This window comes from Agelaius phoeniceus, chromosome 3 (assembly GCF_051311805.1).
Source record: "Agelaius phoeniceus isolate bAgePho1 chromosome 3, bAgePho1.hap1, whole genome shotgun sequence".
In the NCBI taxonomy this organism is placed as follows: Eukaryota; Metazoa; Chordata; class Aves; order Passeriformes; family Icteridae; genus Agelaius; species Agelaius phoeniceus.
Genome location: NC_135267.1, coordinates 6352991 through 6377535, shown reverse-complemented (window position 1 = coordinate 6377535; position 24545 = coordinate 6352991). Strand labels below are relative to the sequence as shown.

General features: G+C 39.4%; 1 protein-coding gene across 2 annotated transcripts in view; it reads left to right on the top strand.

Annotated features, from left to right (window-relative positions):
• The first annotated feature begins 9252 nt into the window (after nt 1–9252).
• Nucleotides 9253–24545, top strand: part of SUPT3H (SPT3 homolog, SAGA and STAGA complex component) — a 254781-nt gene continuing 239488 nt past the window's right edge. The window contains exons 1-2 of one of the 2 annotated variants that reach the window (XM_077176505.1): nt 9253–9382; nt 19701–19795. In XM_077176505.1, coding sequence (XP_077032620.1) covers nt 19701–19795 — 95 coding nt within the window. In that variant the 5' untranslated portion in view covers nt 9253–9382. Of the gene's footprint in view, nt 9531–19700; nt 19796–24545 lie in introns of both variants that reach the window. The other variant, XM_077176506.1, reaches the window with a different exon arrangement.

Below are 24545 nucleotides of genomic sequence, written 5' to 3'. Positions count from 1 at the left end.
TTGCCTCAGAGTGTACAGAAGAATTTGTTACAATAGGTGTTGAACTCACTGACTTTGTCCACAGTGGATGAGCAGTTGTTTTCAACCCTGCTCCAAGATGTTTGGAGAGTGGGTGGGAGTTTTGACAGCAGTTGTCAATAACACATTGTTTCTCTGGGGCAGGTACATGCCTACCAAAATATCCATGCTATAAAGGCCCGGATCAGTAACCTTGGGATAGTGCAAAAGTCCCTTCTGACAGCATGGCCTGAGAATTTCTGTGCTGGTGTTACACTTGCAGGATGTCAGATGATGAGCAGGACTTTTAATGTACAGTCCTTTATCATCTAAAGCAATACAGAATTGAAGGCCACAAGCCAATTGCCAAAGATTATGCTAATTTAAAGAACAGTTAGTGGAAGAAAATACCCGTGCTCTAAGTGATCAGAGCTCTCACTATGTGAGGCTGCTGACATAATAAATAATGCTGAATTTTGCAGGCTCTTCACACACTGTGCACACTTCTGAGCCCATGTAAAAAAACATAAGAAACTATTTTGCCAAACTAGACTGGGTCGGGTATCTCTATTTCTTAGATGTTCATTAATAATTGACTAGTTCTGTGGAAGCATCATAGTATAATCCATAAGAAGTGGATTGTAAGAGAGGTTTTCTTTTTCTATGGCATTTATTTTTGCAATTACGCAAAGAATAAGCTGGCATTTGAGGAAGGAAACTGAAGCAGAAGTTATTTTTCAAGTGGATAAAAGAAGATGCTATTTTGTACAGAACAACTTCTAGTTGACCTTTGCAAAAAATGCCATAAAATACTATTTTGGCCACAAATGAAGCAACATTTTTAGAAGGATTAATGTTTAATCTGTCTGTCTGTCTGTGCAGGATTTTAAAAAGGCTGGAGGAAGCTAGCAGTCCACTTTCACTTAAAATTGCATCTGAAAAACTTTAAAACTGTGTAAGATCTTTCTCGGCTGTGCTGGATGCCATTAGCATTAGCATATTACCACAGAAAAGGAATCAAAGGTAGACAGTGAAATTCATAAGAAATCTTCCAAAAGCCTTATATCCCTCAAAAACTTTAATTCCCAACAAGATCCTGACTGCCACAAAACCCACTAAAATATATGAACTGCTCAGTAGGCTCACAGAGTTGATAACAGTCTGAGTGTTTTTCGATTATGATAAAACACAAAGCTATATTATATTTGAGAGAGCAATTTTTGAAGAATTTTGAAATCCTGGAGAAATTTCAGAGGGGTCAATTACTACACTTATACTTGTGGGATTTTTTTTTTTTTCTTTTGAGTTGAGATTTTTTTTAGTCATTGTCACTTTTTTTTTTTTTGGCAATGGTAGAGGTTTCTGTCACACTGCATGTCCTGTCACACAATATTGCATGAGTACCATGCAGCCATTTCATGTCTTTCCTGGCCCTGGATGGTAGATGGATGTAAACCTTAAAAACAAGCAAACAAATAAACAAAACCAAAACCAAAACAAAAAAAAACCACTAAAAAAATCTAAATACTTTACAAATACTTTTAAAAGGAGGGATAAAAGAGGTAGCAAGCATAGGGAAAGAATTTCTCCTGATTCAAGAGCTCTGTTTGGCACTCTATAGACATTTCCCAGTAAAAATGCTTTAGCTGATCCCAGCTGTAATACTGGCTCATTGGAAAGGTTGACTGGGTATGTCCTTTGGCTGATCTGAACACACTCTGTATAGTTTAAAATCAACATCCTGACTTTTTCATAATTTAAAAAACGTATCTAAATCATTAGTGTAAGCGTATTTTAAAATGGCTCTGTATTTTCCATCATGATACTAAGTTGAAGCTGGCAGAATGGAAACTGGAGAGAAGTTGCAAAGAAATAGAAAAGTATCCTGCTCTGCTTCTCGGCTACAGGAATGACCACAGCTGCCAGAGAAGCACCTTATACAAAAGGAAGACTGTCTGGGGAAGAGGTAAGGATATTCTCAGGACCTCTGTTGAAAGCAGTACTTCTTATCCAAAAGAGAGATGGAAATATGTAATTGTACCCTTCCTTTAAAACCAGGTCTTGCTGCTTTCCTGTGTGTTAAGATCACACATTATTTTACACTGGAAGCTCGGTGCTAAAATCTAAAACTTAAAGGCCAAGTTCTGCCCTTAGATACACATGCACCAGTCCAATGAGCTCAAAGAGAGCTGTGTTCATATGTTTAGCAATGGAATTTGGCCCTAAATATTTAAATATTTATTCAGAGGGAAAAAAAAAAAAACGCTTCTCTGATATATTTGTATCTCATATCTAATGTACACAGATTACCACCACTGGGCACCCACCCTGAGAAGTAAGAAGTGTTAAAGAACCATAAACTCAGCATTCTACCTGCTCTGCATGGTCAAATAACATGAATTTGTTTCAGAACATTAAGGAAATTAAATCTTTAGCAACCTGTGGCTGATGTTATTTATTCTGCAGTCCAGTAGTAATTTGATGCAAATTGCTGGCACTATTCCTACATCTCAAGAAATTACTGTTTTGAATGGACTGATTCTAGAAACTTTCATTATAGGCATATGCAATCCAGAAGGACCTAATGTCCTCTGCTTGTATTTTTTTTCTGCAGAAGAAAGCTCAGTGTTCTGTCTAATTCTCACATACCTTCCAAAGGCTTATGATTGGAGTCCATAATATTCTAACCATGTCATATGGAAATGGTCAACCTGAGGATCCCACCTGCTCTCTCTGGCAAATGACCCAGATGTGTTTTTGCTAAGGATACAAAGGATTCAGTAACCTGCAAATTTTCCTCAAGCAATATAATACTCCAATTTGTATATCTCATGTTAAAGTGAAAAGTAACTATATATAACCACTATTTTCCTTGGACAAATGACAGCTAGAGGAGAGCTGAGTTCCAGGTTCAGATACCTAAATTTGGTTGACTAAAAGTAACTGTTTATATTTATACTAGCCATTTAAGCTACCATGAAACTCAATAGTGACCTAAGGCTCAATTCACTTGCCTAAAATTAAGCTTCCAATGCCATTAACAGCTGCCTTGGGCTACCTAAAAAATCACCATGGATCTGGCATATCTGAGTCAGGATCTGTGTGAGGTGCTTTGGAAATGCAGGTGGAGGGAAACAACATAGCCCAGAGGACTTGAGCTGAGCTCAGCCCTCATAAATGCAGTCAGTGGCTTCTACAGAGCACATCTAACGGCCAAACAAAGAGGCCTGCTTTTGGAGAAACTGGTTTCTTGCCTGCATTGACCATGGGGACTGAGTTTCATTGAAGCCTACTCCTGCTATTGTAGTTGCCGGAGTAAATCCTGGTTTTAGGGTAATCAGTGTGCTGCCAGTTCAGTCCGGCTTGCCCTGCCTTGGTTGTGCATTTTGTGCAGTGGTTCCAGTGAAATGCTGCCAGTTCAGGGCAGCCAGAGTGATGGGCAGGTGTGATTACAGGGGTGATGAGTTTCTCTTGATGTTGTGCTTCAGGGAGCTCCTTGAGATCCATTTGGACATTTAGACAACCCTGCTACCTGCCCCTTAGCTAGAGAAGTCTCTGGCTACTAAGTGTTGGCTCTTTACATTGCTTGGGAGAATCGGCACTTCACCTGCTTTTACTGCTCTCATTTTTAGGTGACAAGGATATCCAGCATACTGCTGGAGATCTCTTTCCAAAGCTGCATTTTTTTTGGGCACAGTCAGTTTCATAATAAAGACTCTTCACCAAATCCCACTTTCTTTTAGAGTCTTTTTTTCTGGAGCTCTCTAACCAGAGATGTCATACTTGAATATCTCTGGCTATAGAGGTGCAATGCATGATGTTGCCAAAATGCTGTTACCTTTGTGGTAAGAACAAAAGCCTTAATAATCATTAATAATCATGGCCAGTTGGGCCTTCTACCTAGGTCTTGCCTCAGTACTAACAAGGTGAGTTAAAAGTGATGCAGGAGCAAGAAATTCTTCGCTGCTACAAATTGTGTTTTTGGTTTGCTCTGGTGGTTATCTTGGTTGAGATCAAACCTCAAGCATTACTTCAGATAACATACAACTATTAGCATATGCTTCCTTGATTGTGTGTGGCAACTCCCAGCCCCATTTGTGGAAGCCATGGTTTTGAAAAGGGCACAGCAAACAAGTACTATTTAAGGCATAGTCTTAGGGCAGCTGACTGGACAGGCTGGAGGAGTCAGTGGCTGGGAAAAGGGCCCCCCTCAAGTAGTTTTTCTTCAAGCGCATTGATTCAGATCAGTTGGGTACAAACCCCTGCTTTTATCTTGTTTTGTGTTTAATTCATATGCTGCTTACTTAAGGGCGTGCCTATGGGGCTGGCCTCTGAGAGAAGTGTTAATACGTGCCCAAAATGGCTACTACAGATTGAAGGTCTTGGTCACAACTGGATTACACAAAACAAAGCTCTGTCCTCAAGATCACGGTGCTACCTACTTCTGTCTCTCCAGGTCTTCAACTTCCAGCTATTGGAATTGCCTCAAATCCATTCTGGAACGGAATACATAATTATTTTCATATTGTGCTAGTCTACTCTCCTGCTTTCATCCCCACGAGCCAGGAGTGAACAAGAGTTGGCAACTTTATACTCAACTATTATACTGCAGAGTACACTTTAATCAGCACCCTAATAAATAGCACACCCAATTAATTGGGATATTTGCCAGCAAACCAATTCCTTTCCCTGTGCTTCAGTGGCTGTAAATGATGGATAAATAGCATTCTTGCTGTTGTCTGCGAGCATATTTGTTGTAATTAACAGGTATGAGTTGGTCTTTTCTGGCATGTGTTTCCTCAGTAAGTTGCTCCCTTTTTAGTAGGCTCCCTGCTCCATGCAGTTACTAAAAATAAATAACAGATTTCCCTTTCAGTATTTGCTTAAATCAAGGCAGCTCTTTTGTACTTCAAGAAAAGTAATCTATCCATTACATTGCTATATGGTTTTGACAATTAAAGGTAATAATTTAATTAGCATATTTCTTCTTTAATTAGAATGGTAAAACAGTCTTTGCCACACCATGGAATAATTTACAATAAAGGAGGGATTTCTGCTGCAGCTCTCTAAGGCTACCTTTTTTGACCAGGGGTTGCACGGTGGTTGGCTTTAAAGTGGTATTTCCTTGAGGGGGATCCTCAGAAGTACAATCTATTTTAATAAACTGGTATATGCTATGATTTACTGTAGACATCTGACAATTTCTCTTATTTGGACATCCTTTGACAAAAAAGTAAATAAAAATGAACATGGTAAACTTTTCTAATCCCTGCATTCCTCACAGATTGCTTTGGTGGCAACTGAAAAAAAATATTGGAAGTAAATGAATATGAAAAGGGAAATGGTACTGGAGAAATCTCAACAAGAGATCTTAAAAACCAGGATGGCTATGGATCAGCAAAGGGTAGAAACATTCGTGTAATTGAAGGAGAACATAATTTGTGGGTTATCTGAAAAAAAAAAATTGTCCGGGTTGGCATTTACTTTGACTTGTTGGCAGGAGGAAAAGAAACCGCCCTGTACCACTGCATAAGGTTCCTTATTAGTTGTGGCTTCAGCAGAGGCTCCGTCTCCTCTTTGGAGCATGGAGGATTTCTTTCATTACATAATCTGGAAATTTTATTTTTTTTTTTTAATAGATTGAATTTTTTTTTCTCCTGTGTGTGCAAATTCTCTTTGCCCCAATGCTTCTATACTGAGGTTATTATGCTGAAGGAATGCAAGCGTCTAGAGTAACAATGGTTCATTTTCCTTTAATGACTTTGTCGACAGGATGGAGACATTTTTGTGGTGTGATGAATTCACTCGGTCTCCCGTTGTGTTTTCTCCACATGCTTTGGAAACTCTCTCTCTCCCTGAGAATTGTGGCCATCCACTCCAGCAAGAGCTTCATTACTTTATATTCATTGTATTTAAATGACACCCCAGTGGTACTGACCTTCTGGGATGATTGATGTAAATTATATGCTATGTAGGGGGAAAATAAAATCTTTTTCTGACTTTTTATGTTCTGCAGAGAAATAAAAAGTGAAAACAAATGACAGAGAAAATCAGGCCTATTCAAAGTGAAACTTTGTAAGCATTATGGGTTGAGCAGACTCCAGTTTGTGAAAGTGCTGAGACAGTTCATAATGACCTCATGATCTGAAAGGTGACCTGAGAAGGGGGAAACAATTTTGTGTGTGCCCTTTTTCGGTTCTGTATAATACAAAACAAAAACGTGATCATGGTTTTTTTCCCTCTTTGCAAGTATTGTAAGAATTCAGACTTGAGCAGAGAACAGCCTCTGCACTTTTACCAGCTAGACAAAGGCACAGTACTAGAAGGGACACCTCAGCGCTCTTTCCTCCTGTCTTCTAGCAGATTTTCTTGTATTGACTTTTCCTAGCCAGTAGGTATCTGTCTTGTTCAATTATTCTGCCAGAAGTTATTACCTATAGAAGTGGCAACAGGGGGAATGTTCTCTCATCAGCCCAGCTCATCATTGGGCAGGAGCTTCAATCCCTTGTGAACAGGTAACCTGCTGTGCAGGCAAAAGGGTTCTGCACAGCAACACAATTTGTCAGGAAATGTTTCTGTCAGTGCTTTTTCAGGCACCTCACCAAGTCACACTGCCTCTATCCAAGCTCCTGGAAGTTATGCAGCTCACACTGGACATGCTCAACCATATTATCCCAGAAATTCCTGTATTAAAATTACCATATGGAACTGGCATAGTAATTTATCTGTTTTTTCTATGTTCTTATATTATTCAGTCCTATCAATTCTTAGATATATAAAGATATGCATAGAAATGTCAGTAATATGCTGCCTTGCCTCCCTCAGTTTAATGTAAGGTTCTGACAAATCACAGAATTTGGCTAAAAACTCGAGTTGCCTTGAGTTTTTCTGCAGTACTTTTCATAACATGACAGAATGTTCTGATTCTCCTTTTTGCCAGGAAAATGCTTATTGATAATCCCTCTTTGGCTGGGGTTGCCCAGATATTTTAAAATGTATAACAGGAAGGAACTGTTCAGGCCATCCTCCTCACAGCAATGACTTAAAACTTTGCTGTGCAGGCAAGAATCAGCAGAGTGAGGCCTCTCATTCTCCAGGATAATATCTTGGTGTTTTGCCCTGTTGCTGTCAGTGCTCAGGCTGGTATCAGCTTTACTTCCATAATGGTAAGCAGCAGCAGCAGAAGGGAGAGGGGCTGGCAGCACTCAGCAGCGAGTTGCAGAATCACCTCGTCTTTCTGAGGCTGATGTGGGAGGTGGGAACAGGGAGGAAGCAACGCAGAGGGGACTGACAGAATGTTTATATGAAGTAGCAAGAAGGACGGGGAGTGAGTGGTAGCCAAAAAAAAAAAAAAAAGTAAGGGCAGCAGAAGTCAGCTAAGGGAAAAAGAAAATAAGATTACTTTCTACTAAACTGGAATTCAGATGGTCCCTAGAGTGTTAAGATCATTGCAGTGGTTGCCAGAGCTTTCTTCTTCCTCCTTTTCTTATCCATACCCCCAAAGAAGGAAAATGCTGAGATTTACATAAAATTACAAAGTCTCTAAGCTGTCAGTTTCTTAGAATGAGTCCTAGTAAAATGATATGAATACTTCTTGTTGTGCAGGCAGGAATTTGAATTAAAAAAGGACTAAGGAGGGCAAAGTAAAAGAGCGTAACTTTTGAAGTTAAACACCCCACAAACTTTTGAGAAAAACAAGATTTTTTTTCAAAGCACTAATAATTACTCCATTTACCTCTGTTGGTCCTATTTATTAGTTCTACTTTATACCATGGCACACATCAGCCTGTCTCCCTACAAACCTGCATATGACGAGCAGAATGACCAAACTAAACTCACAGAAACCTACTATTAGGAGGTGTCCAAGGAAGAAAAGGTTGAAAGGAAGAAAGGAATGGTGGGTTAATGCTCCAGCTCACCTAGTCATGCCCTTCCCCATCAACCTGTTGAGCTGGCAAGATATAGGAAGAGGAAAGCCACCATTGCCAGGAATCAAGAGGAAAACATGGGTATGTAACCACACCAATGCACTAAATCAGCACAGCAAAGAACAGAATATTTCAACTGGAATAATCACCCAGTCTGACTGCCTGACCAAGTCAGGACTGACCCAAAGATAATGATATTGTCTCAATGCCTCTTATACACTGAGAGAAGTAGACCATCAACCAACCCTCCATAAACCTGTTCCAGTCTGACCACCCACTCAGTAAAGGGATGCTTCCTAATGTCCAGCCTAAATCTCCCTGGCTCAGCTTTGAGCTATTAATGTCATGGCTGAAATAGTACAACTGGGTATTGCTGTAGCAGGATCCATTGCTGTTTCCAAGGGTAAAGAGGAGCACAGGTCGCTGTTGTTTGCGCTGCTATTTTTGAACACCTGTACAAGGATGTGGCTGCAGAGACGAGGGTGTGCTGGCACCTGTGCTGAGACCAGACACCTCTGTACGCCCACAGCTGTCTCTCCCAAAAATCCCCTGGCTTTTTGGACTCACACCAGCCCTGAACCCCCTTCCTGCTGCCCCCCAGCAATGCCTGGTGCTGAAGGGGAAGGAAAAGGTGGTCATGGCCTATCAGGCAGCACATGCAACACCATCCCTGGAGGTGTTTAAGGGAAGACTGGATGTGGCCCTGAGGGAAATGGCCTGGCTCACAAGGTGGTGATTGGTGCATAGGTTGGACTTGACAGCCTCAGAGGTCTTTTCCAACCTAACTAAATGTGTTATTCACAGGACCACAATATTGTTAGGGTTGGAAGGGACCTATGGAGACCATCCAGCCCAACCCCCCTGCCAAGGCAGGATCACTTGGAGCAAGTGACATACGAACGCGTCCAACTGGGTTTGGAATGTCTCCAGAGAGGGGCACTCCACAAAATCCCCGGGCAGCCCGCTCCAGTGCTCTGTCACCCTCAACGTAAATAGGTTCTTACTCATGTCTAGGTGAAACTTGTGTTTCATTTTATAGCCACTTCTCCTCGTCCTGTCGCTGGGCACCACTGTAAAGAGCCTGGCACCATCTTCCTGGCAGCGGCCTTTGAGATGTTCACACGCACCAACACTAATCCCTGGCGAGCGGCGGGCCGAAGGGCACGGCGGCGGCAGAGCCGGCGGCGGGAGGAAGCGGCGGCAGCCCCGCCTCGCCCCGGCTCCTCCCCGCGCCCTGGGAGGCGCCGCCGCCCCCGCCTCCATCTGCGGGGCGGCCGCTGTGGCGGAACCGGCTCCTCCCCGGCGCGGGCGGCGCCATTTTACCCCCCCTCCCTCAGCGGCCGTGGCGGCGGTGCCGGTGGTGGCGGGCGGGGGGAACAGCGCGAAGCCGTCGCCGCTTTTCCGTCCCCCTGGTTTCTCGCCTCGGTCCAGGCAGCGCGTGGAGGGGAAGGACCGAGGTTCAGTGCCTGCCCCTCGCTTTCCCCTCTCGGCTGTCCGCACACGGGGTGGGGGGACCGGGCACCACAAGCTGCTCCCACCTTCCTTCCATCCTTCCTCCCCTGCACATCTCAGCCTCCTCATCTATCCATCCATCCATCCCCAGGGGTGAGCCTTTGAGTGAGTCACCAGAGAGAGCACGCAATTAGAGAGTGTGTTGCTATTAATTAACTTAGCGAGGCTGCTCGTTGTTGGGGCCTTCAGGAGCATTGACGGGGCGGTTCCTGCCCGCGGTACCTGCGGGGCGGGGGCGCGGGGGGCCCGGGGCCGCGGCGTTTGCTGGTGGCCTTCAGTGTTACCTTGGACCCTGCCCCGTCCTGTTCGTTTTGTCGTCTTGCAACTTATCTAGGAGGTGTTCCTAGGACTTTTTTTTTTTTTAATATTATTTTTTAAAATACTCTTTAAAATTTATGTGACAGTTTGGCCTGCAGTACACCGTGTACTGCTGGGTGTTGTTAATTTCTTCGTATTACTCTGATCTTGTGAAATGTGACTAGTTTATAAATTTCATCTGGAGGAAATGGCGTTTGTTTATTTTGCCTGAACAGGTGTGGTGATTCCCTAACTGGAATCCTGTGATACTCCTTCTTTGGAGTCCTATGCATTTGGCTGCTCATTCTTGATGAGAAATTTGGATGCATACGTTGCTGCCAAAGCTTAATGGTATTCCTGATATGTCAGAATGTTCTCATAAGGTCTATAGTGTTTCTTATAGAAGGTATTAGTCCTTACAGAAATTACTGGTAAATTTTAAAAGCCTAGGTCTGGCAGTCCAGAAGAATATTTCTCCGTGTTAGCTATGAGTGATTTTTCCACTTTAGAATATTTTTATACTTCCTGTTTACTGATCAACTTCTTCTAAGTTCTTAAAAATTACACAAATGGATGATTTGCAGTTGATGACTGCAAAGCCCGTATACATGCAAAATATATTTGACTGTGTTTGTGGAATAGGAGCAGGAACCTGATGTTGCAGACAGTGCAAGTTTGCTGTATGGCATTAGTGTTAGTGATTTATTATGAGACACTTGATTTCCTACTAGTGAATCTGTTTCAAGGTTTGGAGCCGTGTTGGTGTTTCGCTAAAATTTTCTTTTGAAGTGTTTTATGTAACTCCCACATCAATCTCTCTCTTGGTACAGGCCTCGCTTTCCCTTTGGCTCAAGGCATCAGTGCTTACTTGGCAGGATGCAGTGCAGCCACCCTCTCTCCCTCTTTGCATATCTTTCTTCACTGTTGGCCAGATCCAAGTGGTGTGGAAGGCACTGTTGGTCCTTTTGTTAACTTTGGTGGACTTTACACAGGCTCCTATTTGCATGTTACTAATATACAAATCATATTTGGTTTTAGTTTGGTTCCTTTTTATCCTGTGTGTTGTTGCTCTGTAGGTGCAAATGTTGATGGCCAGAAGTAGCATTTCCAACTGTAACAGGATAAAATTAAGTGTTTTTCAAAGCCCTGTCTCTGCTTGTGGAAGTTTAAAAAACTTAGTTTTCAGTTAGATAAAGAGGTTCTTAGTTATGATGATCATGAAGAAAAGCTTGAGGTCTAACCAGAATATACTGAAACTGCAGGAGGAAAAGCTCAAAGCTGTGTCTCTGAGAAGTAAACAAGAAATCCTTTAGTGGCGTTTAACTTATAATTTTCAAATCTATGGATTTGAAGACATCTCTTAAGGTTTCACAGGATTCTGTGCCTTTAGAGCCTCTGTCATAACCAGCTGAATTACTCTCCTGGGCTCAGTTCTGGGTAGCACAGGACGGAGCTGTTTGAGAGTTGATTAGTCAATTAGTAGCTTGTCAGCGTAAGCAAACTGTAATTTAGCAGGCTACAAGCGTTTTAGGAATTGCCTACATACAACAGCGTAGAGCTGCATTGTTCAGGTCGTTGGTGCTGTTCTGCTGTGTTGCCCTCGAGCAGTGGGGCCAGCTAGACGGTGTCTTTCTAGGTCATCACTCACTGCAAGGGTGTTCTAAGGCAGGAGGCCAAACCCAGGCAGCCTAATTATACCGTAGAAAATAACTGAGTTAATGCTCTTGTTGCAGTTGTGAAATACCCAAATGGGTAGATAGACAAGCATGTAAAGAAAAGGAAATTAGTTAGGCCTATGTTCTCATGGAACCATGCAGTGGTGACTCAGTTACAAGCTTATCTGGAGCTGATCAAAAAAATCTGCCTGTCAAAGGTACTGAAAATGGTATTGATTTGATCTGCCATCTGTGTTTCAGGTACTTGGCATTTGTAGTGCTATGTGGAGTCATTATTAATTTTAAGTAATCTTATTAAGTGTTCTTTTGCAAGCTATCACAGGTGAAATTTCTATTTATAAATAATCTTTGGCTTTTCTCTAGCCCTGTATTTTGCATATGTTTGAAGTATCGTGTTTGATTACAATCAGACTTTCACAGAGTCAGCTGCAAAGTTTCGAGTTCACACAGCTCCTTAAGCCATCACAGAAGTAGCAGTAATGGATAAAAGGGGCCAAGAGCTTGTTTGGAAGATGTGATTTCCAATAGACTTTTCCTGAAATGTAGGCTTTTTTTACTTGAAATGTCATTCAAGCATATGGTTTTTAAAAGCACTTAACAATGAAAAGCTCTATTGATAATTCTTCTGATTTCTCCCAGGTATACCTCAGTACTGGGCTTAATGTTTTTTTTTTTTTTTGAGTAAACAAGAATGCATTTTAGCAGGAACTTACTGGATATCACATGGGACTGTAAGATCTCTGAAGGGGGTTGGGTGGCCTGAATGTTACTGACATGTTTTTAGACCAACTTCTAAAGATCTAATTTTCATGCTTTGACCTTAAATTAAAGCCATGGCTGTTTTTCCTCTAGTTTTACTTGAATTAGATGTTGAATAGATGAACAACAGTGGAAGTAGATGTTTTCTCCTCCAGAGAATTTATAGTGGCAAGCACTGATTTCTGCAACAAGAACAGCCCTACAATAAGAATTGGAATATATTTTTTTATAATCTTAGCTATAGATTTGGCTGCTCATTCTTGATGAGGAATTTTAGATAAAAATGTTAATGCCATAACTTGATCATATTTCTGATATGCTAGAATATTCAATTAAGGTCAGGGTGGACCTATGTTATGAAATTATTTTAATCGTATATCACATGGTGAATCAAACACAGCTCAGGGTGATATGAGAGGAGAAGGGTTGATGTAATCAGTGTGATAGGTTAGGGAGATGCCATTTTAAAAGGAGGCGAAGGTTTATACAAAATTATACCAAGAAAAATACAGTTTAAAGCTAATGATAGCTTGGTTATGCTTCACAGAAAATCCACCTCTGTTAGTAAACCCTTATATTTTAATTTACTTTAAATGGAACTAAAGACAGATGGGGACCCGTGCTAACTGAAGGAGTTGCTTGCTGGCCAAAGAGCAGTAAAACATATTGGTGGGGCTAACCTGACCTCTGCATATCAATACAGGAATGTTTTACTCGTCAGGAGAAGCAAAATACTGAGCAAGTCATAATTGGGTCTGTTCATCCTTACATGCTGAAATCAAGTATGCAAGTCCTTGATGAGCTGGAAGCTCTTTATTATCACCAGACCTGTGAGCACACCTTGTGTTTGCTTCACTGAAAATTGCCAGTGGTTCCCATGAGGAGGTCATGACCACTGAATTGCATCTCTATACAATTATTAAATCATTCATATAGAAGGTTTGTAATACCAGTGTATTAAGAAAAAACAACTGTAAGTTGAAATAAATGTAGGGTTATAGGAGCCAGATTCTGGAAATTGTGAGAACTTGGCTGTTAGCTTCAGGTTGTTTGGTCTTTACACTGTTTTCTTAAAGCATTTTTAGGAAGGAAGGAAAAAGTCATTTGTGCTTAATTTGCAGTGCTATTAACTGCCAGTGTGGCACAAAGCTGTGCAAAAAAGTGTGCACATTCAGTTCAGAGGGAGGTGGGTGTATTTATTGGATTCATTTTGCCTGCTTCCTTGTTAAAAACAAATGTATCACTTCTGGAAAAGGACAGAGCTCTGATGAGACTGGAGTTGGAAACTCTGAGAAGTGTTTGTAAACACCTCCAGATGGGAGGGCAGAGCTCTCATGTAAAATTCTTTGTATTTCCCAGTCTCAAATAAAACAGTCACATCTGTGTATTAGTATTCTTTCAGCAGTCCAGACCATTCTGTGGTCTGGTTCAGAAGAAGCTTTAAGTAACTGTCATGTCTAACATGGGCATGGACAAATAGGAGCTTCAAGTACAAGGACATGCAGAGTCATTTTGAGTAAAACACAGCAGTTGTTGCACACAGTGGAGTCAGAAGGTTTTCTTTTAATCTGAGGTTGCTTTGGTGACTTTTCTTTCCTTGCTAAGTCAATGAGAAAGTTGTGCTTGTTCACTGCTTTTGTGTAAGGTCTTCAGCAAAAGTAATGCACAAGGACACCAGGAAGGATTGTTTTATCTTAAGGGATGTTGAACAGGACAGTTCTAAAGATAAAATCATCAGGAGATGTGTTATTCTTTGGATGAAAATCTATGCCTACATGTATTAGAAGATTTGTTTTACCTGTTGCTATCAGCCATGCATGTTTCTTCTCTAACTTCTACATGGGAATGAATGATTTAATTGCCTTTTAAATGGACAGGGGAAATTATGTTCAGTTGTATTCCTTGTATTCGTGTGGGCTTTCCAAGCATGTTCTGTTCCAAGAGAGTGTCATGGTTAAAGATGAGATGCTTATTTGTCTGGGTGGTGAAAGCTGGGCTATGCATTGACAGCTATAAGATGAATTTTTCTTTCTGGTATTCAGTTTAAAATAAAACTACCCTAAGAATCTGGTCTATAAGTAATAAATGGAAGCAGCAGCAGCAGATGTAATGTGTTATCCTTAGAATGAATAGTGCATGCATTCTGCTTTGTGGTACTTTGTTAATTAATTAAAAATGAAAGAAAGCTGAGATTGCAGCCCGAGCTTTGAACAATATTCTTGTGTGCAGACCTGGTGCAGATGTGTCCCTGCCTGCCCACAGATTGCTTCTAATCCTGTATTTGGCCTGACTGTTCCCTGGAAGTTTGTGTCTTTATCTGCTTGGCTTCTTAAGATGCTGTGCTTAAAGAATATGAAAGTTATTCATCCTATTTCCTGTAAGCAAAAACATTTCTGATTTGTTGCCCATAAAGCTGGTAGTTTTGACCTGAACAGGTTAGAGGATGATAAAGTAATTTCATTGTATACAAGCAGTCATTATTTTGTTAATCCTAGATCACACATGCACTGTGCTTATCTGAGACCCTTTAGAGTGTTTCTAGTTCCAGCCTGCTTGAACAGCTCAGGAGTACTTAAGGACTTCACACTTGGTGTTTTAATTTTCAGTTAATTTGTGCTACTGGGAGAGAGGGTGACAAGCCAAACAGTATATGTGCTCTTGCATTTGGTTATGGGGTATTGGGTGTTTTTTTTAACTTTCTCTTAATTTTTATAAGAGTATTGAGCATACATTCAGCCAGTCTTGCATGTGTTCAGCAGGGTTATGGTGTGTTTTTGTTTTTTAAAAGAAGAGCAGTAACAAAAATCTGTTTTTCCTGTAATTAATTAAGTTCTTACATCTCCAGTCCTAGAAGACTCTTATCCTATACCCTCTTGTCAGCTGGTGAGGCCATGAAATACTCAGTGGTAAGAGACTAGTTAATCTAATTACTCTGAAGTAGAAGGTGTGGAAACAAAGGCATTAATTTTGATTTTGTGTTAATTCATAGTTATATTGGTTTTTCTTCCCTTCCTGTTTTGTTGGAATTTATAGAAATGAAAATTTGTCAGTCTTTAAATTTTTGCATGGTTTTGGGTTATATGTAAAAATGTATTTATGAAAAGACTGATGTGATAACCATGTTAGATGTATGCTTGATGAATTAAATCGTTGTAATGGTAACTTCTACTCTGTGTTCCTCAGCGTAAAAATTTTTGCAGGGATGCTATTTTTTTGTAATCCTGCACCTTCTTTAGCCTATAAACAGACATCAGAGAGAATCCACAAATTCACATTTGTTTTAAACTGACCCAGTGCAAACTTAGGGGTTTTTTTTCCTTGTGGTGAAGTGAAAACTGTATTACTATTAACTTTTGCTCTTCCTGAGTGAGTTTAGATCAGCTTCAGGCTGTCTGTTAGAGGACTGTTCTGTAGTGACTGTCTGGGTGCATCTTTCTCCTTGATCTTCACGTGACGTTTCAGCAGTGGGGATTGGGGAAGGTGTCTGAGTAGTGTCTCAAAAGCCTTGACTGAGTCTCTGTTGTTCAGCCTGGAGAAGGGGAGACCTCACAGCACCTTCCGGTACCTAAAGGGGCTCCAAGAGAGCTGGAAGGGGTGTGCAGGGATGGGACAAGGGGGAATGGCTTGAAGCTGAAACAGGGAGGTTAAGATTAGAAGAAGAGAAGTTCTTTGTTGTGAGGGTGGTGAGGCACTGGAAGAGAAGAGTGGTTTCAGCCCTATCTCTGGAAGTGTTCAAGGCCAGCTTGGATGGGGCCCTCAGCAACCTGGTTTGAAGGAAGGTGTCCCTATACATGGCAGGGGGTTTTTATATATGCATTTACATGTTAATATAGTATAGGATATTGTCTAAATGTATAACCCTTACATGATCTTTTAGGAGCACTGGAATTCCAAATTTTTATGTCTCTGAGCTGGATCTTGAGTAAATACATGGGTTATACAGATCACTTACTGATTGTAGAAAATTTAGTGTAAGTTAATATTGCTTGGTAATTTCAGAGTGGATATGAATTTGAAGGAGGGTTATGAAACAGAAATTTACCCAGGTATCTTACTGTGGTGAGAGGGATGGGCCTAAACCTGATGAGAAATGACTTAAAATTTGTTTCCCTCAACTGATAACTTTTGTTCTGCTGATTCATATGGAACAAGTGTTTTCTGTTATGACTCTTCAATGTAAAAGACATAGAGATTACAGCAGATGCTTTTAAACATTTATGTTAGTGTTTATATATACCTTTGAATGTGTGTATTTTACTATACATTTGGTTGCAATGTTTTACTTAGGAGAAAAGTATTTATAAAAGCTGAGCCTACTTGGATAGGAACTCAAAATTACCAGTCCAAATAGTGTTAATCAGAAGTTATCTTCTTGCTAGAGTTCATGATTAAAATGCAGCACATTGAAATAATCTGTGACTTAATCTGAACATCTGAATTCATTTTATAGAATATGGCAAGCAGCTGCATTTCAGTTTGGAGCTAAAACAAATACAGTATATCGACCCATTGAAGATCACTGTAGGCTTTTCAGTTCCATGATAGCTGTACTTACTGAAGAAAATTTATTTGAGAGTGCTTCTGCTTTTGAATTATCTTTTATTTTATTTTTTTTAATGTCCGGAAGAAAGGAAATAGAACATACGGAGGATGGGACTTTGATGTGTAAAGAAGTTAATTATCTAAACCATCAAACAAAATGTGGGCTGTGGAAGTAATTATTGCAAAGGGTCTGATGAAGCCTGACAAGCTGTTGGTTTTTTATGTCAAGAAAATGCTGTACACCTGCTTGATTTGAAAGTTAAATCGTTTGGTTGCAATAGGAGGACCCAAGTTTGTAGTGAAGCAGTAGCTGATAAGCTTTCAGCTCTCAAACCACTGAGATGTAAAGTCTTCAAATTTTTTTAATTGAACTGTTCTTGTCCACTTGGAGGACAAGTTCAATCTGTAAGAAAGGATTTGCTCTAGAATAGGACATGCATGAATCACAGGTCGTGCACTGTGAGGAGGCAGCTGTGGAATTGGGCCCCATGGTTTTTGGGAATTTTGGGAGAATGTTTAGTAAATTAGCAGAACAGAACCTCATGGAGAAAGCCCAATCTCTGTTGTGGATGTTCAAAGAAAATAGTTATTTGCTTCAAGTGATGTAATTAGTTTTAAAAAGCTCTAAATTTGAAAAAAAACCCCTCCTTAAATCTTTGAATGTTATTCACTTTTTAATGAATATACCATTAATTCTCTATTTAGGAATACTGGTACTGTGGTATTTGCTATAAAAATACAGCTACTAAAATGAATCCTAATTAGTCCTAATGAAATGATGGACAATCAAATACATATAAATTTCTAAATCTTTAGGCTGTTTCTGCTATGGTGGGTACAAAAGCAGCTTCCTCCTAACTCCCTTCCATGGGTATATAGAGCTTTCCTATAAATACTGGCACCTTTCTTTGTTAAAGAGGGTTTTTACTTTTTTTTTTTATTTTTTAAATTCACTAATTTGACTGTTTAGGTTAGATGACTGGTAACTGCTGATTATGGCAGGATCCTGACAACAGTTTAGCCTTGTGTGTAACTACTCATGTGATTAAAATCAGACTTGAGTGGGAGTAAAACTTGTGATTCAAGTTACACATGTGCGTAAGTGCTTGCAGGATGGGGACCTAAATTAGAATCTGCCTGAAGATGAACTGAAGTCTGATAATCTACATGAAAGCATTAATAAAAAAATTCAACTTATGACACCAAGCTGGGTGGGGTAGGGAGGCTGTACAAAGGGATCTGGAAGGGTTGGATTAATTGACCAAGGCCAGTTTTATGAGGTTCAACAAGTTCAAGTGCTGGATGCTGTACTTGAGTCACAATGAGCTGGTGCAGTGCTGCAGACTGGGGCAGAGTGGCTGAGAAGCTGCTCAGTGGGAAAGGACCTGGGGATGCTGGTCAACAGCAGCTGGGCCTGAGCCAGCTGTGCTCAGGTGGCCAAGAAAGCCAAAGGCACCTGGGCTGTACCAGCAATGCAGTGGCAGCAGGAGCAGGGCAGGGACTGTCCCCTGTGCTGGGGTCACCTCCAGGGCTGTGCCCAGTTCTGGGCCCCTCAGTTCAGGACATTGAGGGTCTGGAGCGTGTGCAGGGAAGGGAACGGAGCTGGGGAAGGCTCTGGAGCACAGGCCTGAGGAGGAGCAGCTGAGGGAGCTGGGAAAGGGGCTCAGCCTGGAGAAAAGGAGGCTCAGGGGGGATATTCTGGCTCTGCACAACTCCCTGACAGGAGGAGACAGCCAGCTGGGGTTCTGCTTTTCTCTTGTGTACAAAGCTATAGGAGGAGAGGAAACAGCCTCAAATTGTGCCAAGGGAGGTTCAGATATTGGGAAAAACTTCTTCACAGAAAGGGTGGTCAAACATTGGAATGGGCTGCCCAGGGAAGCGGTGGAGTGGATTTCTGTTCTAGAGAACAATCTTATCCTTTGCATTTTGAAATGAAGAGAGGTAGAATCTCTTACAGAACAGCAAGCTATAGCAGTATAAACCTTCTATGGTTGCTACTACTAATAGTGCAAGAAATGAGCAGTACAACTCAGCTGTTACTAGTACACAGCAAACTGGAAGACTAAGAAATATAGAGAGAATAAATCTTATTTATCAGGGGACTTACACAGTATGCAGTTTTATATTATTTTTTTTCAAGGGAAAAATGAGACTCCCTTGTCCATATTAATGGAGTTTTCCATAATAAAATTTTGCTTAGTCAGTCCTTTAGTAAATGAAATTATTTTTTCAAATTGAATAGCTCAAAGCCATTTGATGTGGAGACCCTGTAGCCACACACTGCTACAATTTGACTTGCATATTGTTAAAGAGGAAAATGTAGGTTTATTAATTACTTCATAGAATATAAGGAAAATTGTCCTGGATTTGCTTCGGAGCTCTTGAATGAGATATTTATATAGAAAAGCTGTAAAATACTTTGTGTAAAAATAGTACCTTCAGTGCTATGAGTATTCTGATGGTGGTTGGGTCTCACTCTTTCTAATGCATTTCTGTTTTAAGAATTTAAGTTGTGTATGTGAAGGGGGTGTTTATTATAAAGGAAGTTTCTGATCTCTGTGCTCATAAAGTTTTTGCTGGCTTTTTGTGAGAATCACTTTGGCCTTGTTGGAGATGGTGTGGGTATGATTTACTGGTGGTTAGGATATGCAGGAATATAAGAGGATGATTGGGCAGCAGAGATTCTGGTGTCTGGGAATACCATCTATTCCAGGGTAGTGGTGTTTTTATCTTAATGCTTTTAAGCATTGGTACTTTTTAGGATACTTCTAAATCGTTATTTTAGAAACAGTACGTTTCCAATAGTTTGGTTATAGTAAACATCAACCCAAGCTTTCTGTTGCCTCACATAGGCTTCTTTTTTGCATACAGACCCTTTACCTTCCATGTTACTCCAAATATCTTTTCTTCCTTTTAAGTATCTAGTGTGAAACTCTCTTGGAAATGAAATACAAGTATTGTAAGTGCTGTTATTTCTTTGTTTACCCAGATGAGCAGCACCGTGGCCAGCCCGATGTCGGCAGTTGCCTCTTCAAGCAGTGGAAGAAAATCAACAAGCTTTACACTTGAATTGCAGAGTATGATGTGAGTACTCAAACTATCTGGCAGTATCTGCATTGTGTATTCATCTTTTAGCTGATGTCTTAGAATGTGTGAGTAAGGGTGATGGAGGGAAGAAGAGCAGGTGTTAGTGATGGAGCTGTTAGTGTTTTACTTCTGATTTGTGAAACATTCAGAGATGACTTGGGTAAATAAAACCCACATCCTCTATTGAAAGGAGGGTAAATGCTGCTGAGTAAAGAAATGTGTTTTTAATATTTGCTTTAGAAGTCTTTAGAGTCCTGTATTTCTCAGCCCTTCATCAAAGAAAGCTAAACTTCCTGTTGTCATAGATATGTTTTTAAATAAATACTTTTTATTAACATCCTTCAGTGCTAATACAGAGAGATAAATTGCTGAGATCATAATATTACTGATGAAATTATTATATGGAATGCTTGTAAAAAACTGGGGTTTTCCAGACAGGAAGTAAATTTGTTAGAAAAATTAAGTTACTTATTCTTTTAAAAGAACACTGGATTCTCAGAAATGCAGGTTCAAGGTGTGATATTTTATATGATTTTGTAATTTGGTGGTGAGAGTAAAAACTGTGCTGCTTCTAGTCATGTGTTGTAGGCCTGCCTTTGCTGTTGTATAACAATTTTCACCTGATTTACTACATGGGCAGTCGATGCATAAGGAGTTACTTGTCTTCATTTAAATGCTACAGAGAGTTCCCTTTGCAAAAGTGAAAGATGCAATTTGTTTTCATATAAGTGTCCTTATGAGATCACTAGATTGTTGTCAGATGGATAATGAGATACCTTCCACTGAGAGTATTTTTCAGTATAATGTAAATAAGAGTGTTGCCTTGTGCATTGAATCTTCTAATATAGATGAGTACATTGTGACAGACCCAGTGTTCTACTGTATTTAGTTTTCTTTGGATAGAATAATATTACTGCACTCTCTTCTTCAAGAGACTTCTGTTTGGTAATTGTTCACATCATTAAGGTCATCTATTCTGAAAAATACAACTATTGTTCTTGGTTGAAAAATAAATGTAACTGTATTTAAAAAACAAAACTTCAGAGTCGAATTCTGTGCATCAGTTTGGATCTGTATCTGGGGATCCTGCATTTTATTGGATTGTGGACTTCCTGATAAAGTGTTTCGAAACTCCCCTTCCCCGCCAGTGTACACACGATTCTGTCAGAATGTAGAAGTTATTGTTGGCCATATAAATGGAAGGAATAGATATTTTCCTTTTGCTTCAGAACTGGTGCAGTTATCCTTTGAAAGCTGTGCAAACAGATCATCTGTGCTCCAGAGTAACATATTTCACAGCTTCATTAAACTAGTAGGAACTGAGGAAATTCCTTGACTGCAGTGAGCACATTGAAACTTAAATTTTTATTGTTTGCTGTGGAAAAAAAAAGGAGACTTTTGAAAATGATAGAGTGCCAGGGATGAACCATGCAGAAAAAAAAGACAACTGTTTCCTTTGGCCAGGGCCATAAAATGAAGTTATGCCTTTAAAAGAACTTTCTGTGCTCTGACAGAAGCTGACATTTTTTATAAACGATGTGATTTAGGAAGTTACGGATTCTCCCGTTTAGGTGATTTATAAAAAATTCTTGCTGACATCTTAAGATCCTGGGAAATAGCTAAGACTGGAGCAATGCAGTGCAAAAAAGGTAACATCTTCTTAAAGAAAAGAAAATAGAGGCTATCTCTGCCTAATTTCTTATTGTCAAGAGAAGGGTCACCTAATTGCTGTAGTTTTCATAGAGTAATATGAAGAGTAACTTCAACTGGCCCTGCCTTTCTCAACAAAACATGCAGCAAGAAGATGAACTTTTGAGAAATAAGTCATATAGAGACATTAAGTGCTAATCCAGAATGTCATGTAGTAGTTTATGTTGCTTTTAAAAATGGGCTGTTGGATTTTAGGGATTTAAAAGGCAGAAAGAAGAGAAAGTCTATTTTTGGAGTTAAATATCAAATCCTGTTGTAATCCAATGGCATGATCTGGAAATCTCTAGATAAGAATACTCATGGTCTGAAGATGGTATCTTTGATTAGTGTATAATTTACAGCACAGAAGTGTTGAGCCAGTGTTTGATTCCATGGAATGCTTGAATTTACACGTAATGTTAAGCTTGTGAGTAATCACATTTAAGGAGAGGATGTTATTCATATGCTATATCTGTTACATACATTACACCTGTTTTTGAACCATGGCATTGTAATGGAATGAACTGAATCCTATTGTAGTATTGTGTTTTTATGATAAGCTCAGCAGGGTTTCTTGATTTATTTGAGAAGGCAAGAAATATATAGGAGTCTTGAAATCATAAAATACTGCAAAAAAAGCTGTCTCAACATGTGTACAATGTTTTCACTGTATACATAGATATTTTACTAATGAAATGACTCTGTTTTTCCTTTAAGAATATTTAAGATATGTCCTTGGATTTGAAGGACTTGTTGTGTTTGAGAAAAGAATCTGGTTTGTATGATGCCTAAATAGTACTGTGTAATTGGTGATACTGCATGTGCTGATTACCTTAAGAAGAATGCTTCTTAATCAGATTGTCACAGATCATCCAAACACAAGTCAATTTGCAGTGCACTACCTTTTGCATAGTTATGTTTGTCTTTTAATTCTTTAGACCTTGGAATTAAATTATATTTATATTATACTAATTTAAAAGAGAAAAGTGCTATGTAGAGATTACTTCAACTTCTACATCCTTTACTTGTATTTGGATTTTTTATTATGGTACCGTAGAGTGTACAGCAATAGCTGTTAATAATTATAAAAAGAGTTTTCAGTACATCTAGTGCATTTTGCGGAGGTTTGTTTTACTTAACTTTGGCTGATCTACAGCCTGTTTCTAAACTAACTGCTCATGTTAGGTGGGTTGCACTTAAATTACAGTTCTGCCCAGTAGATTCACAACCATGCTGATTTCACTGTAACCATTAAAATTCATAATTTGGTAGAGATCATCTATTTTCTAGTATAAGCACTACTTGCAGAGTGAATTTCTGGAAACCATGACAGTCTAAAGACTTATTTTGAGCAATTTGCAGCTACACAGGGAGGTTTTTATCTCCCCTCAGTAAAATGCCTTGACTTCTCAAAGTTATCTTAGCTATTTACAAAAATTTTAATTATGGTGATCTGAATTTTCTTAATTAGCTATTGTGGTATGCTTCATACCAAAAATCAAAATTTGATGGTATAAGATTAAAAGGATAAATTGTAATGGTGAAAGTATTGAGGAAAACAGTGTTTTAATTTGGTTTAAGTCTTTCTGGTTATTGACTGTATTTGCAGAGGTGAATATTAAAACAATAATACACATTACTATGATATCAAATTCCTGCTCCTAATTGATTGTGGCTTTCCAGACAGTGAAAATGTGTTCAGTTGTTTCAAATGTAGTTCCTACTTAACTTCCTCCAGCTTGTCACTTACACTCACTTCTATTAAACTTCTGTATTGTGTTAGTGTGTAATAGAGATACTAATAAATTCTTCATGTTCCCTTTTTTCTTTATGAATATATTATTTATAATATATTTTTTTTTTTAACATTCAGCAAATTCTTGGAGAGACCTAGTAAGAATTGGGGCCAGTTCTTAAATCTTTATTAAGACTCTCTGAACCTGTCTCCCTGACTCTTGGGATATTTATGTGATCCCTGTTATTAAAGCATTTGAATGGTTTTGTAATATTGCCAATAATATTTCCCATTTTAGACTGGGTAGTAAACAGTGGTTCTAGGCCTCTGGTCACTCAAGGAGTATCTAGAATAAATGTGTTCTTATTTCAGGCTTGCAATCACTGCATGGTATTTTTTTTCCTATATAAGGCATGAGCTATAAAAATATACTATTTATTTATTACCTGCTGCCACCTTGCAAGCTTGTCAATCAAATAAATCATCTTTGGGGTTTTGCTTGTTTAGGATTTCTCATCCATTCTGAGATGACAACATCTTAGGGAATATCATTCTAAATTTTTGAAAGTGCAATGGAATAATGGGAAGCATGGCTTCTGAGCTGATCTGTCCTCCCGCCAATGTATTTGGATAACCTCTGCTGACTGGAGTTGGATTACTGTTTGTTCACCACTGAATCTCTGGAAGATCTCATTGGTTTCTTCTAGTATCTGATGCTAAATATTTTTTCATATTCAGAAATGAAAATTCCGTTTGATAACAATAGTGCTTACGTATGGTAAAACAATGTTTCCTTATCAGTTAGAAAGTTCAGGGAACTTGCTGCTCAGTGCTGAAGAAATGCCCACTGCATGTTGCAGTAAAGAAAAGCTGTGATTCAGGAGCTGTGCTTTGCTAGACTGGTTTGTGTGTTAATCCAGTTGTGAATACCATAATCACCCAAATACTTCCAGTTATTCACATTACATGCTAACTAAAAAAAAGATACTTAATATGCATTTTGGGCTGTTTACAGGACCATTGAACATTTTACCCAAAGGGTTTCACTATGTGACTTAAGATGGCTTTTAAAAATACATTCTCTGATTTCTAGATACTGTACAAAGTCTTTGCCATTCTTGCTAGCTCTTAAGGTCAGCTGGCTACTGGGTTTTTGATAAACATCTAAGTTTGTTATCTAATCTTCAAAACACAAATGGCTTTCTTGCATCTCTTTGTGACAATGGGTTTGTTGCTGCAAGTCCAGTTTACAATTGTTAAACTATTCCCTTGATTATTTTGTGGTTTTATCCTTTTATTTTTCTATTACATCTAAATAATGTG